The sequence below is a fragment of the Heterodontus francisci genome, chromosome 38 (genome assembly GCF_036365525.1).
Source record: "Heterodontus francisci isolate sHetFra1 chromosome 38, sHetFra1.hap1, whole genome shotgun sequence".
NCBI classification, from domain to species: domain Eukaryota; kingdom Metazoa; phylum Chordata; class Chondrichthyes; order Heterodontiformes; family Heterodontidae; genus Heterodontus; species Heterodontus francisci.
In genome coordinates, this window is record NC_090408.1 from 26,164,637 (window position 1) to 26,180,190 (window position 15,554).

Here is a 15,554-nt window from a genome sequence, read left to right on the forward strand (position 1 = left end):
CCTGCAACTTCCTGTCACAGATGAGTTAGATGAAAAACCATCACCGGAGTTCCAGAAGGACAAAGACTGCCTGGAGAATAGAAGAGCACCCAGCAAGGATGGAATCCCAGCCGAACTACTCAAGCACAGAAAATCCCATCTATTGGCACACCTTTGTGACCTTCGCCTTCTCTGCTGGAAAGTAGGCCCTGTGCCGAAGGAGGAGATGCGGGACTCCAAAATCATCACACCATACAAAATTGAAGACAGAGGAGACTGCAACAACGACAATGGCATCACACTCCTTAGCGTCATGGAGAAGCCATTTGCTAGAGTGATATTTAGAAGACTCCATTTACTTGCAGACCAAGTGTACCTGGAAGCACAGTGCAGTTTCCATGCTGGAAGATCTACTGTGGATGTGATGATCTTCATACACCAGCTACAAGAGAAGTGTAGGGAACAGAGTATACCCCTTTATCTTTCTTGCGTAGATCTCACCAAGGCCTTCAACACCATCAGCAGAGCAGAACTCGACAAGACGTTGGGGAAAATTGGCTGTCCACCGAAGCTCCTTGCATGACAACATGCACTACGCTATACAGTTTAATGGTTCCACTTCCAACAGTTTCAGAGTGAAGAATGGAATGCGTCAGGGTTGTGTCCTAGTCCCCACTGTTTGACATCATCGTCTCCTTCCCTGCAGAAATGGAAGGAGTCTACTTGCACACTAGGTCAGACGGCAAGCTCTACAATCTTTCAAGGCTGAAAGCGAAGACAAAAACACATCATGTCCTGATCAGAGAACTCCTCTACACTAATGATGCTGTGCTAGTCACTCAAACAGAAACTCAGTTACTAAGACTCATGGACTGTCTCTCCCATGCTTGTAACTTGTTCTCCTCGACATTGAGCATCAAGAAACCGTGGTCATGAGACAAAGTGTTGCATCTCAGTCCCTGATCACAATAAATAATGCCCTACTGAAAGTGGTTAGCAAATTCTGCTACCTTGGATCCATGGTGACAGACAATCTGTCTCTTGATGCTAAAGACTTGCTACCCAACCCGAAGACAAGTGTCTGGGTCGGGTCGGGCAGGACACGCACAGGAAGAATTGCAGATAAGTGTTTCAAAGAAAAAAAAAACTTAACTGAGCTGAGAGTCTGGGACGGCAAGCAGGGAAACGGAGTCTGTGCAGTGAGCGTCTCTATGACATCATCACGCTACTGCTGCAGCTTCCTGAAGATTGGGAATCGGAAGGTAAGTAAAGGGAATATTACAGTGGCCAGGTCAGGTCGGGCTCGGGGGAAAATGGAGGGATTCGGGCGGGATGTGATTCCGTCGGGTTCTGGGTCTTTTTTTTTGTGACTTGAGCAGGCGTTCACTTGATACAGAACTCGAAACACGCATAGGGAAAGCAGCTACCACCTTTGGCTGACTTGCAAAAAACATGCATGAAATAACAGCAAGCTGACCCTGATGGTTTATAAGGCCTATATTCTCAGAACCTTGATGTATGGCTGTGAAACATGGGCAATTTAGTTACCAGGAAAAGAAGCTCAACAATTTCCATCTTCACTGCCTGCAAGGCATTAGGGGTATATCCTGGCAGGACAAAAATCACAAATGTCGCAGTCCTCTCAAAGGCAAAGGCAGAGCTCCCAAGTCTGTTGGCAATAATCAAACAGCGGCGGCTTCAGTGGATCAGACATGTACACAAGATGGAAGACGTTTACATAGCCAAGGACCTCCTGTATGGTGAGGGAGCCGGGCCAGGTGACCAGTGGGATGCCCAAAGCTCCGCTTCACGGAAGCTTGCAAGTGTGATGTGAAGGCACTAAATGTCGACCATCGCACCTGGGAGTCACTAGCTGGCTGGAGAGAGAAATGGAGACACATCCTGTGGAGTGGTGTGTACTACCACGACAACCAGTTGCTACAACAGCTTGGCAACAGGTGGCAACGTCAAAAACAACTCTCAGCGTCACTTGGCAGCTTCACGTGCAGCACATGACAGAACCTGCCTCTCAAGGATTGGCCTTCGCAGCCATCAGCAAAGGTGTACCAAGAGAAGACACTCCATCTAAATAGATTGTTTGCTGTGTGTCCATCATCTTTCGTACATGGAAGGATGCCAACCAACCTACCTCTTGATTCTCATAGCATGAAAAATAATTAGTTCCCGATAAAGCTTCACTTTGCAAGTCAGCATTTGATGAAATGATCAGCTCCAACTTAAGGAAAAGAACACTCTCTGCCTTCCTGACCAATTATAATTCCAAATATTTGCAGACTGCACTCTCCACCTAAAAGAGGAAGCTCAAAAACTTGACTTCAACCACTCCCCAGTTCGGTGCTGGGGATCAGCTAATTGAACTGCTAGTCAGGCCTGTGACAACTCTCATGGGTGTGGATTTCCTGGCAGCTACCACCTGCTGGGCTCAAATGAAAGGAGACCATTCCAACATTGTGTGTGTAAATGTCAGCAGAGTGCATTTACGAACCCCATATGGTATGCACTTAGTCTTGCTCAGCTATTGGGTTGAATATGCATTCACAGATAACTGGTGTGTTGTGTGGATTTAACCCCTTGTTCGCCTTAGTAGCAGCATCTTAAAATTAACAAAATTTCTCCTAAGCCAAACAATCAAAAACCTCTAAACTTGACGGTGATCATTATATTTACATGCGGTGCTTTAAGAGCAATTCAGTTGGTTAATTGAGACTTAGCAGTTTCAAGTATGAATTCATTATAAATATTTTTAGCAGGATTTATTTATTTTTTTTTTTTTTGAGTGCGCAAAATGCTCCTTTTCTCAAATTCAAACAGATAACGTCCCCCACGTTTTCATCAGTGCAGCTGCGAGCGTTTGAGAGACGTAACACGAAAGCACCCCATTGCAGTTCACCTCCCATTTGTCCTTCCTATGAGGAAACAACTGGATTCTACTTGGCTATTCACTACAGAAGTGCAGGTGAATGGAGAATTCTAGGGAGACGGAGCTGGAAGAAAAATGAATCACATCGACATAGTTCCACCACTTGTACTGTACGATGTTTGAGCATAAACTGCAACAGGGATCAGAATACCTTCAAAACATATGTAACCAGTGGAAGTGGTCAGATAAAACCACAACTGCAGCTCACGCAAAGTGGTGCAAGTGTAAGCTGTACACAATAACACTGGGTTTGAAACCTATGTCTTGAACTGAATCATATTCAAATAGAAACCCAGATACTCATTAGAACTTAGAAAAGGATGACATCAATGAAAGTTACAGGTGGAAAGATACGCTTAAATTCTCCAATGCCTTAAAACCAAATGTTTGCATTTTGGTATGTCTTGTTTTGATCAACACAAAAACACCCTTGTTGTGATTATGCATCAGATCCATTTTTCATATACAAGTAAACTCAAAAACAATTTTGATCTCCATGAAAAAACAACAGGCATATTTTCACAACACAGTACAAGAAGATATTGAAATCCTGATGAACGGTCCTCTCCAAAATATCAATTAATCTTAAATGCTAACTGATCAGCGCTGCATTTCTAGCATTTTGTTCTAACTGTCAAATCATTCATAGTTCCTTAACCACAGATGCAAGAATTAGAACAAATTACTGTTAGTTTGGTGTTGCTAGGTTAATGTAGGTTGAATAGATACCATTTCAACTGGAAGTTTACTATGAAGCCACTTGAAGAACTTGCACATTTGAAGTTTATTTTTTAGATTGAATGAATTGCTTGGTAGCATGTTACACGTTTGATCACTTTATTAATGCTTTTTGCATTCAGGACTTTCATAACTTTAGCTAGATCCTTTCTGAAGATGATGTTCCAGTGGTGTCATTATACAGCAGCCTACTGAACATAATCTCAAAAATCATACAGAATTCTCATGGGAAACAGATACCAACACAATTTGTGACTTATTAAACATATTTTTGCAGCCTTCTACTAAAGTTATATTAGATTTGTAAGAACTAAAATCTATTCCAGATGATGGCTAATTTGCACTGCGACTTCAATGAAACCTTGTATGAATTTAAATGTTGTCAAGCTCGTAACTTAAAACCTTCAGAAGAGCCAAGGCCAAAATTCAGCAATTTAAAAAAAAACATTCACTCTTCTTTTCAAAAGATTATCAAACCACAAGATTACTTCCAGCATAGGTCATTGGCATTGCTGAACCCCAAGCAGCAATACCTATGAGTGTTGGATACCAGTGTAATTCCATACATTACTGCACTGCTATTGGTTTTAGCCATCTGAACGGCTGGATTCACTTAATTCTATGCAGTGACCAATACAAAAATCATTGAAGGTTCAATAGTGCTCTGCATAGGTAGACAAGGATTCTCACAAAAAAAAAGTCTTCTCTTATCTATGAAAAGGGCTAGAAATTTGATTTTTCAAGTATATGTGATACACTCAATTTGATCACCAAAAGACACTGTGCTACACTAACTAGAATATTTTAAAATGCAGCAAGGTCATGCAGAATTCACAAGGCAAGTACTTCTGCGAGGAAAGGTTTAAAATTGTGCGTGTGCAGTACATACCGGCCATGTGCATGGAAATCCAAATGGACAAACTGGTCATCATGCAAAATCGACCTCTTGGCACGTTGATGTTTCTGATGCAGTACATCTGTGTCATACGATAAACCTTCATAATGTCTAATGTACTTGTTCAAAGAATTTCCAAATTGCCCTGTAGACCAAACAAGCAGTATTAAATGCAGTCATACACGATGATAATTAGAGTAACCAGTTTACATTTTAAAAATTATCCCACAAGACTTAACACCTGAAGTACATTAATACAGATTACTGAATTAGAAAAAACAAAATCACTATTAAAATCAATGCCCTGAGCAGTCAGTGATCTGATCGAGTTGTGCTGTTACCCATTCAATTCAAGTTACAGGTACAGATTTAAGAAAATCCAGCTCCCCTAGTGTGTTTTTCTCAATTATCTGCACCATACTTAAAATGTTCTCCAAATAGAAGGTATAATTTCTACTCAATTTTAATAGTGTCTATGCTTCAGATCAGATAGTGAAGGCAACAGACAGAGTTGAACATGTAGCTACTCATTTATAAGCATTTAGGCCATTAATAACAGTGGAAAGATCCAAACCTGAAGATTAAATTGCATGACTCAACTATCACAATCAAAAAAACCCATTTGTGCAATTCTCTCTAGGTAGACCAAAGCGTTAAATGAAAACTAAGTTTGATTCATTGTAATCTGTCACTGGTCCTCAATGCTAGCTCAATGCTTGACACTGCATGAATAGCAACTGACTGACAGCATGCATTTGCTATCCAAACACCATCCCGATTATAAATAAAAACAGAAAGTGCTGGAAATACTCAGCAGGTCCGGCAGCATCTTCAGAGAGGCCATCCCTATTATATCTGATCTATTGACTTAACACACACCACTGGAATCTGAACATTACAATACCACAAGCCTTATTCACATCAGATCAAACATTATGGATGGGAAAGAGACATCACATGCATGGGTTTGAACCAGTAAAAATCAGTTGAAGATAGAAGGACTACTGACTTAGTTCCCGGCACATAAATGTCCAGCATCTCCCAATGCCTAGACCAACTTCACTATTGCAATAGGTCTGTATAACATAGCTTTTTTCAAATTTATACAACTTTCCTCCCCCCTCCCCCAAAGTCTCCTTGTTTTATCCATTCAGTAGTTGCAGTTCTAATTCCTGTTCCTTAAAAGAACAGAAATCACTGCATACACTAAACAACATGGGCAATAGCTGCTACTCTTTGGATCCATTAATGCAATTCCCAGTCAGTACAGAACTGGTAGACATGATCAATAGTTAAAATGTAAAAAAAAAATCAATTACTTCTGCAAAGTAGCTGACACCCATATAGAGATACAGTGTCGTACAGTTCAGATCAATAGCTTGCTTTTCAATCTTGTGCAGTTCAGTCTATCTTGTTGAGTTTAAATCTTTATTCTCAAAAGGCACATTGTTCAGGTGTAGTAAGGAATATAACCTCTCACTACCTAGACAAGTCTCGTGGGCATTACAACAAATATGCAATTTAAACCAAGCTCAAACTGAAAAAAACATACCCAATGTGCTCAATGCTGTTTTAAAATTCAAACAGAAGAATTTTATACAAACAGGAATACAACACATTCTGTGCAGTTGCAAAGATTTTTATTTGGTAAGTTTCTATAAGAGGTGCTGGAAAGACATTTTTATTTTCAAGCACACCTCACAAATTCCAAAAATCTCAGAACTATCATGAAAATGTCGACTATTTTTCCAGTGAAGGAAATCCGCAGAGAGAATCATACTCTGATCCTATTTCACAAGAATCACATCCTTTCCTCATGCAGAAACCTAGGTTGCATGCTTATCAGCGTCAACAGGCTAATGGACCATTTGCAAGGGAGGGCGATAGCTGAAAATGATCTCATTCTCAACTAAGCAGCAATCAAGAACAGAGTACATCCAGTTAGATCAGAAACAGAATCTTTTGAAGTCTGCTAAAGCTTAGTTTTCTAACTCCAAATTCTACCAACCAAAATGTCCACAAAGTTACGTATATGTCAGTTATTCATGTACCCAGTCTGCAGCACATGCTGACAAAATAGACTGCTGATGCCTAGTTCTGAAGTAAAATAAGATAACCACACTATATTGAGAGTTAAATTTAGCCAAATCAGGGATCACAATCATCCTGAAAGTAAGTGTCTGCAGCACACCAGCTATAACTTACTACAAAATCAAACACCAAGATAAGGGATGATTTGAAATGGGAAGACATAAAATGTGATTAATATGTTTAAAAACCTCTCAAATTAAAGCAAAAGATGTTATAAACCTGAGTAGATGTCAGGGCTGCTCATTGTCACACTTGTAAATGAAAGGAATTTTAAATAATCTGTCCAATTTATTTGCAATGGAATTTGCAGGCTTTGGTATTCTGAGTGGGAATACTTATGATAGTAGGAATTTCTACCAGCACAGGCTTTCAATCTCGAAGCAACAACAGAAATAGGTCAGAACCAGCAACTATGCTGACGCTCAGAAGAATTTGGACTATGTTAAGCAATTGAAAAGTTCCATAAAGAAAATTTAGACAACCCCATTTTATTTGTTCCGCTTCCCTTCTTCCTCCAGGTCTCTCTGCAAGAACCACTTTCCAGTAACAACAAATGGCAGGTGACTCTTTCCAAAGCTTCCACCAATATCATTTTCTAACTGGCCACAAGGAAATTTATTTTTTTTTTTTTTGGAGTATTCAACCTTTGATTTCATTAGCAAGGAACTTCCAAGATTGGAAACTGACCATATTACATCCCACACTCACTTATGCTGTTAGTAGGTTGGTCAGTGTGTTTTCATATTGTGTTTCATAAATTAATGAAGGTATCTCTAAAGTTATTGCTTGCAGACAAGTGGATCATTTCTTAATCCAAGGAAATGGTCATGCTTCAAGAAATGCTGTCCATGCGGTTGCAAAAGCCTGGTTCTTGGAGAAGAAACCACAAACACAGCAATTTAGTTTGGCTTGCTCCAAGTCCAAAAGCTAACCTGATTCTGCACAATAGGAATAACACACAGACTCAGTTAACCACACCAGTCATGTCTACCAGTGTATAATTCCACTTGCCTCATTAGTTAATATCAAAGAAAAAACAAAACAAAACAAAAATATATATAGGACATGGCATGGGAATAAATGCAAGGCTGGGGTAGAACAGGGCTTCCCACTATAATGGTAAACGCCTTTAAGAAATGCTGGCCTGTATTTAAAAAAAGCTTGGTTCCCTGAGCATAAACTAGTTTTAAGCTAAAAATTCATGGCATTTCAGCAACAATAGTACTTCTGTAGACTAATTTATATATTGGTCATCAAAAATAGCTCAGCTGGAATGAAATACCTCTATCTCTACAGCAATGCACACGATATCAGGTATTTTTATTATAGGATATGAATGTCAAATATATAAATTATTTGAAAGGTCTGGTTTGGGCATATTCATTAGTTGCAGGATTGGTTCCCCATCAGCAACTGAAGCACCAATGATCAGAAATCTTTCTTTATTCCTGCATATAATGTAAAAATGTTGCTGTAGCACCCAAGAAGCAAGAAGGAAAAAAACACTACATTTATATTATAAATGACAAAGGCACTTGGAAATGTTCCAGGTTATTGAGCTAGGCTTCTGGTGAATGGACTGAGTGAAGACACAGAAGGACCAAATTGGCAATGTGTCTCTTGCAAAGAATCACTCAGAGCCATTTACAAGTAGTAAGTTTGGGGAAAAGGACAAATGTTTATTGTGACAGGAAAATCTAATTGTTGCTTACCACTAAGCACAGGAAGTGCATGTGACACATCTGTATAGTGCTGTTGCTCAGTGAATCAGAGGATACATTGTCTCACATTACCCAACAGAAAATAGCTGGCCTAAAATATGTTGATTAAATAGGTAAAACGGTTACAATGTACTACAGGAGCGGTAGCATTAATTTCAAGTTCAAATTATGTGATCATGGCCACATTTTTGTGGAAAGGGTACATCAATGGCTTTATTAGTTTTTTTTTTAAAACTCACATGCATTTTTTGTCCTATTTACAGGAATGGTTTAAAAGGAAGATGGGTGAGGAAATTAGTGTATAGATGCACTGGGGGAGGGGTGTTTTCTTGTGATTTTTCACATTTGAGAGGGTGGTTCTAGGGTTCAGAAGCACTGGTAAACATTGGTAGGGTGTGGAAATATTTGGAAATGCGATTCCTCAATTCTGGAATAAGCGCAAGTGGTGTGTTGGGAGTGTGGAAGTGGTGCAAAGGGGTCACAAGGTCTGGGAGCAACGGGAGAGCGGGATGGTTGCATTTAAGTGCAACAGAAAGATTGTGAAAATGGATGCCTTGGTGTGGAATGACCTTCTAGGGTCTGAAGGTCTTGTGCTCTGAGAATACAGAGCTTATGGACAGTCTGAATCTACTAAGGTGGAATAAAAGGGGTCTGGCAGTATGCCAGCGAGATTGCAGGAGAATTAAAGCTTTAAGTCTTCAATTCTCCTCCACCTGGGATCTGAGTCACAGTTTCACCAACACTGAATTGGCGTCAGTGCAATTATACAGCAATTACACTACAAGCACACCATGGTGCTGTAAATAGCTAAAGACACAGCTCCTAGCTCAGTGCCAGGAAAGCCACAGGTCCACACTTCTCGGCAGGTCCTACTGTGCATTCCCAATCATTCACACTGGGGCAATGGAAGAAATGGTCACTTTTCATGCACGAGGGATATTCTTTTCATTTGTTCTCCAAACTGTAAAGTAACCAGTTTTCAAAGGCTGTCACAAATCTATTCATCACAGAAAGGACACACCTCATTCTTAACCATGAGTCATACTGAGTCATGCCTGCAACATGGCACAAACAGAGCAGACTTTTGTTTTCAGAACGTATTTGAATCTCTTCTTCGGCTTGGAACACAAAAATACCTATCCTGCATTCACAAGCGCAAATAGTCTTTTATTCGTAGCTATAGTTCTCACTGTTTGTACAATTTAAGGACAACCTGTAGTACTCATACAACCTGGACATGTAAAACAAAGAATGCATGGTAAAACAATTTCCTAACTAAACGTTTACACCGGATAGTACAAGACAAATATAATTTTAGTCCAAATTGTCTCTCTCTCCCGACCTTCAGAACTACCGACTAGCTGAAAGGAGACATTAAAAACAACTATCTCCACCAACCATCTTTCCTGTCAGACTGTGGAACCAATAAGGGTTGCTGGAATGCAAGTTAAATTCATCTTAAAGCCTTCCTCCCCCACACTGTTGACCACTACAAGTTGCAGCTAATAACACAAGATTAACACGCTATCTGCATAAGCCTGCCCATCATCAGTCAGCACAAACATCCAAAACTGAGTAAACATACCCTTTCCTCCTTTTATCATCCGGAAGAGATTTCTGCTACACAGCCTATATCTTTTATTGTCTGTGCCTACATAGAACGTGGAAGCCAACATTAGTTTCCAAGCTGAATTTCACTGAAAAAGTTCTTTGCTGAACTCCAGTTCATAGAAGCCTAACTTTGCGTCATCCGCTGGAATACAAGATTCAGTTATTATCGCAGAGAGTTCTACTGTAACTACAATAAGATACTGACAACCAATCCAGTCTGCCAGGCATATGAAAGATAAAGGTTTAAGTGCAAAACTCCTGTTAGATATAGCATCCTCTCAAAAAGGAAGAAAAATTCTAAATTTTTCTCAATCAGACAAGATGCCATAAAATACTCAACCTACTTGACACTGCATGTGCCGTGCAGACTGAGTTTGTTGAGAACAACCCATTCTATAACCACTAAAGATATTGCCAAACACAGAAAATTAATGGATACACATAATTCCCTTAAGATTGCTTTACAAAAATAAGTTTTGCACTAAAAGTTTACAATTGCAGTAAAAAGCTGACAAAAATGTCTTGACTCGCTCACAATTAATAGTTTTCAATTATCTACATATACAGTTCGATACTATACTTTGAGCAGGAGGTTTTGCGAGGGGGGTCAATGCATGATCACTACTCCTGAAAGGGACTTTTGTTTCAAGGTGAAGGTTATGTGCACAGATAAACAAATACAAGCAGATATGCAATAATTACTTAAGTTTTCATTTTTAGTTCAGTCCAAGAATTTTTAAATGGAAAGCAAAAGGAACTGATGCCCGAAATGTGTACGGAAATTACACATTGATTTTTCTAGTGCATTCCTTGTAAATGAATTTTAGTTACCAAGGTTGTCAGCAGGATGATAGATACAAAAACATAAATAACCATTGGTCAACATTGTGATCAAATGATCATGACCTATTAGTTACCCGAAAATGTAAGCTAAGAAAAAATACAAAGCCTTGTTTAAATGTACTAAAATGAAATGCCGACATCCAAAAGTTTTAATGTATCAAGTAATACTGTGAAGGTGGGATGTGTGGAAAGGAACAGAACACAGAAGAAAAGCCTAAAGTCTCAAAATGATCTATACTATCTCACAGGTTCTTAAATAAAGCATTACTAAATTATTTTGGGATGGGAGAACCAGTTGTTACCAACCAGCATTGGCTGTCATGCACTGCAAGGTAGTTTGTCAGTGCGACCTACAACCTCACCTCCTGTCAATGAAATTGCTTACAACGGTTAATGGCTTCATTTTTGATAAGTTAGCACAATCTTCAACAATATTTCCACTGATTATCTAACTGGAAACATGAACAAGGGCACCTTTTTGTTCATTTGTGGGATATGGGCATCACTGACTAGGCCAGCATTTCGTATCCATCCCTCAATGCCCTTGAGAAGGTGGTGGTGAACTGCCTTCTGGAACTGATGCAGTCCTTGGAGTGTAGGTACACCAACAGTGCTGTTAGGAAGGGAGTTACAGGATTTTGACCCAGCGACAGTGAAGGAACAGCGATATAGTTCCAAGTCAGGACGGTGTGTGGCTTGGACGGGAACTTGCAGGTGGTGGTGTTACATGCATCTGCTGCTCGTCCTTCTAGTTGGTAGAGGTCGTGGGTTTGGAAGGTGCTCTTGGAGGAGCCTTGGTGAGTTGTTGCAGTGCATCTTATATATAGTACTCACTCTGTGCTGGTGGTGGAGGGAGTGCCATTACACTTGTGCATGTGTGAGCGCGCAAGGGCATAAGAGAAAGACTAGCATTGTTTTTTCAGGAAGTCTTGCAACATTAAATAAAGCAGAAGTCCAGAAAGGTATTAGAAATGAGAGTTACATGACAGTTTTGAGGAACAACCAAGGCACAGTGATTGACACAAAAAGGCAAAGCTGATTCTGTAGATCATGAATGCCCTTTCACTTCCTGCAATCAGAGTTGTATAAAAAGTGATCAAATGTTGAAGGAGCTGGTCATAATTAAAAACTTAAAAACCATTAAATAAAAGGATATTTCCAATTGCTTTAGAATTACTGCTACTTAAGAAACATGACTAAAACAACAGACTAATTATATCATACACTGTTTCCATCACCAGTTTGTTTCTTATGCTCCAAGTTGCTGAGAGTGAATAGGCTGTCAAGTACACTTATTAACTATTCTGTCAATTAAAATCCAGAGGAAGATTGGGCAATGTCGAGCAAATGCTGAATAAACTGGGTAGGACAGCTGATCCTGACAATTCACAATACAGCAGGGACAGGATTCTTTTTTTTGTTAATTGAAAAAATCCCAACACTGAACACATGCAACGAAACAAAGCTTACAAAAAATTACTACTACCAGCATGTATGCATGACAGATATAGCCATTTATGTAAAGCTGGCTGCTCCACCTGTGTTTGATCAGAGAAACGATCTGCAGCATCAGCCCAGAAGGGAATTGAGTTAGAATGTTGCATGCATCTTTGACAACATAAACCCAAGACTGAAGGAGCTTCTGTTGAATGAGGTATGTGAACACATAATCTGTGCTTCCTGAAAATTTTTCTATCCTTTCTGAACCTAGGTTGAGTGGGATAGCAAATCTGCCAGTATTAGCATATTGCACTAATTCAACAAGTTTGATCATATGCAACTCCAGTCAGAAAACCCAATAAGCAATAAAACAAGATGAGCTTGCTACTGATCTTGGTAACCACTCTAATCATCAGACCACTTGTGCAGTCACAACTTTCCCAGAGGGAAAGAGAGAAAGAAGAGCAGAAGACTATCATAGTTCCTTCAAAGTCTGTCAAGGACAAATGCATGTCATCTATATTAATAAGTTCAAATGTGATGCATCGTTAGCTGTGCTTTATTTGACCCAACATCAACCTGCTGCTCAGAGCCAAGGTCAAAAAATGGGTGCTCAAATGGAGACCCACTTTGCAAACTTCTGTGCTGGAGCTCATAAGACTCAAAGAAACATAACCTCATGCTTATTAGAAGGAAGGCAAAAAATACACAAAAAAAGGCACTAAATACAGCATTTTAATATTATATTAAACCTATAAGGGTGCATTTAAATTCAGCATTAGAAAAATTAAGCCCAATCACTTGAAATCTGTGCCCTCTTGTTCTCGATCCTTTCACAGGTAGAAGCAGTTTTTCCCTATCCACTCTGTCCAGACCCCTCATGATTTTGAATAAGTCTACCAAATCACCTCTCAGCCTTGTCTTCTCCAAGGAAAACAGTCCCAACTTCTCCAATCTGCCTTCATACTTGGAAGTTCCTCATCCTGGAACCATTCTTGTGAATCTTTTCTGTATTCTCTCCAATGCTTTCAGATCCTTCCTAAAGCGTCACGCCCAGAATTAGATACAATACTCCAGCTGAGACCAAACTAGTGTCTTATATAAGTTTAACATAACTTCCTTTGCTCTTGTACTCTTATGCCCCTATTAATAAAGCCAAGGATACGCTATGCTTTATTAACCGCTCTCTCAACCTGTCCTGCCTCCTTCAATGACTTATGCACATATACCTTCAGGTCCCTCTGCTCTTGCACCCCCTTTAGAGTTGTACCCTTATGTTATTTTGTCTCTCCATGTTCTTCCTACCAAAATGAACCACTTCACAATTCTCTGCATTGAACTTGATCTGCCACCTGTCTGCCCATTCCACCAACTTGGCTATGTCCTTTTGAAGTTCTACACTATCCAGTTCATCATTGTTCCAAGTTTCATATCATCTGCAAATTTTGAAATTTTGCCCTGTACACCAAGGTCTAGGTCATTAATATATATTAGGAAGAGCAAGGGTCCCAGCATTGACTCTTGGGGAACTCCACTACAAACCTTCCTGCAGCCCGAAAAACATCCATTAACCACTACTCTGTTTCCTGTCACTCAGCCAATTTTGTATCCATGTTGCGACTGTCCCTTTTATTCCATGAGCTATAATCTTGCTCACAAGTCTGTTGTGTGGCACTGTATCAAATGTCTTTTGGAAGTCCATGTTTACCACATCAACAGCATTGCCCCGATCAACCCTTTGTTACCTCCTCAGAAACTCCAGCAAGTTAGTTAAACATGATATTCCCTTAACAAATCTGTGTTGGCTTTCCTTAATTAACCCGCATTTGTCCATGTGACTATTAATTTGGTCCTGTATCATTGGTTCTAGAAGTATCCCCACCAAAGTTAAACTGACTGGCCTGTAGTTGCTGGGCTCACCTTTCCATCCTTTTTTGAACAAGGGTGTAATAGTTGCAATTCTCCAGTCCTCGGACACCACCAGAGTCTATGGAAGACTGGAAAATTATGGCCAGTGCCTCTGCAATTTGCACTCTCGCGTCCCTCAGTAACCTTGGATGCATCTCATCCCGTCTTGGTGCTTTATCCACTTTAAGTACAGACAGCCTAATACCTCCTCCTTATCAATGTTAAATTTTTCTCGTGTATAAATTACCACCTCTAACTGTGGCCTGGGTAGTATCTTCTTCCTTGGTAAAGACAGATGCAAAAGTATTCATTCAACATCTCAGCTATTCCCCCTGCCTCCCTGCATAAGTCCCCCTTTTGGTCCCTAATTGGTCTTATTCCACCTTTTACCACCCTTTTACTATTTAATGTCTAAAGATCACTTTGGGATTGTCTTTTATGTTAGCTGCCAGTCTCTTTTCATCCTCACTCTTAGCTTCTCTTGTTTGCCTTTTCATTCCTCCTCTATGTTCAGCCTGGCTCTCCACTGTATTATCTACCTGACATCTGTCATAAGCACAATTTTTCTTCTTCATCTTCATTTCTACCTCTTTTGTCATCCAGGGAGCTCTGGATTGGTTTGCCCTCCCTTTCCCCTTCAAGGGAGTATACCTTGACTGTGCCCAAACAATCTTCTCTTTAAAGATAGCCCATTCTTCAGTTACTGTTTTTCCTTCCAACCTATGATGCCAATTTATTTGGCACAGATCCATTCTTACCCCATTGAAGTTGGTCTTTCCCCCCAGTTAATTATTCTTACTCTTGATTGTTCTTTGTCCTTTTCCATAACCAACCTAAACCTTATGACACGAGGATTATTGTCCCCTAAATGTTCTCCAACTGATATTTGATCCACTTGGTCCACCTCATTCCCAAGAACCAGGTCTAGCAGTGCCTCCCCTCTCATTGGACTGGAACCATACTGCTGTTGAAAATTCTCCTGAACACACTCTAGGAACTCTTGCCCTTCTCTGCCCTTTACACGACTATCATCCCAGTCTATATTTGGATAATTAAAGTCCCCCATTATACCAACTCTATAATCTTGCAAATCTCTTGTTACAACCGAGGCAGAAGGAGTGCACGGTTAATTCAGTCCCACCATATTATTTCAATTTTCACACTTATCGATAATAGTTAATCATATACTGTTTTTCCCAGAATAGAACACACCAACCAGGTTTCTTTACTGAACAACAAAATTATCAGATTATAAAACAAGTCTTAACTAGTAATGAAGTAAAACAAATACACAGATTAAAATTTTTAAGAAACACATTAAATTTTAAAGTCCTCTTTTTTACCTTAGCATCTCACTCATGCACACACACACACATATACCTATACT

The 15,554-nt window shown here is 39.8% G+C and overlaps 1 protein-coding gene across 1 annotated transcript in view; it reads right to left on the bottom strand.

The window, feature by feature from the left end:
• adam10a (ADAM metallopeptidase domain 10a) overlaps positions 1-15,554 on the bottom strand; it is a 157,186-nt gene that overhangs the window by 120,422 nt on the left and 21,210 nt on the right. The window contains exon 2 of the mRNA XM_068017899.1: positions 4,548-4,698. Within this exon, the coding sequence (XP_067874000.1) occupies positions 4,548-4,698 (151 nt within the window). The remainder of the gene's footprint in view (positions 1-4,547; positions 4,699-15,554) is intronic.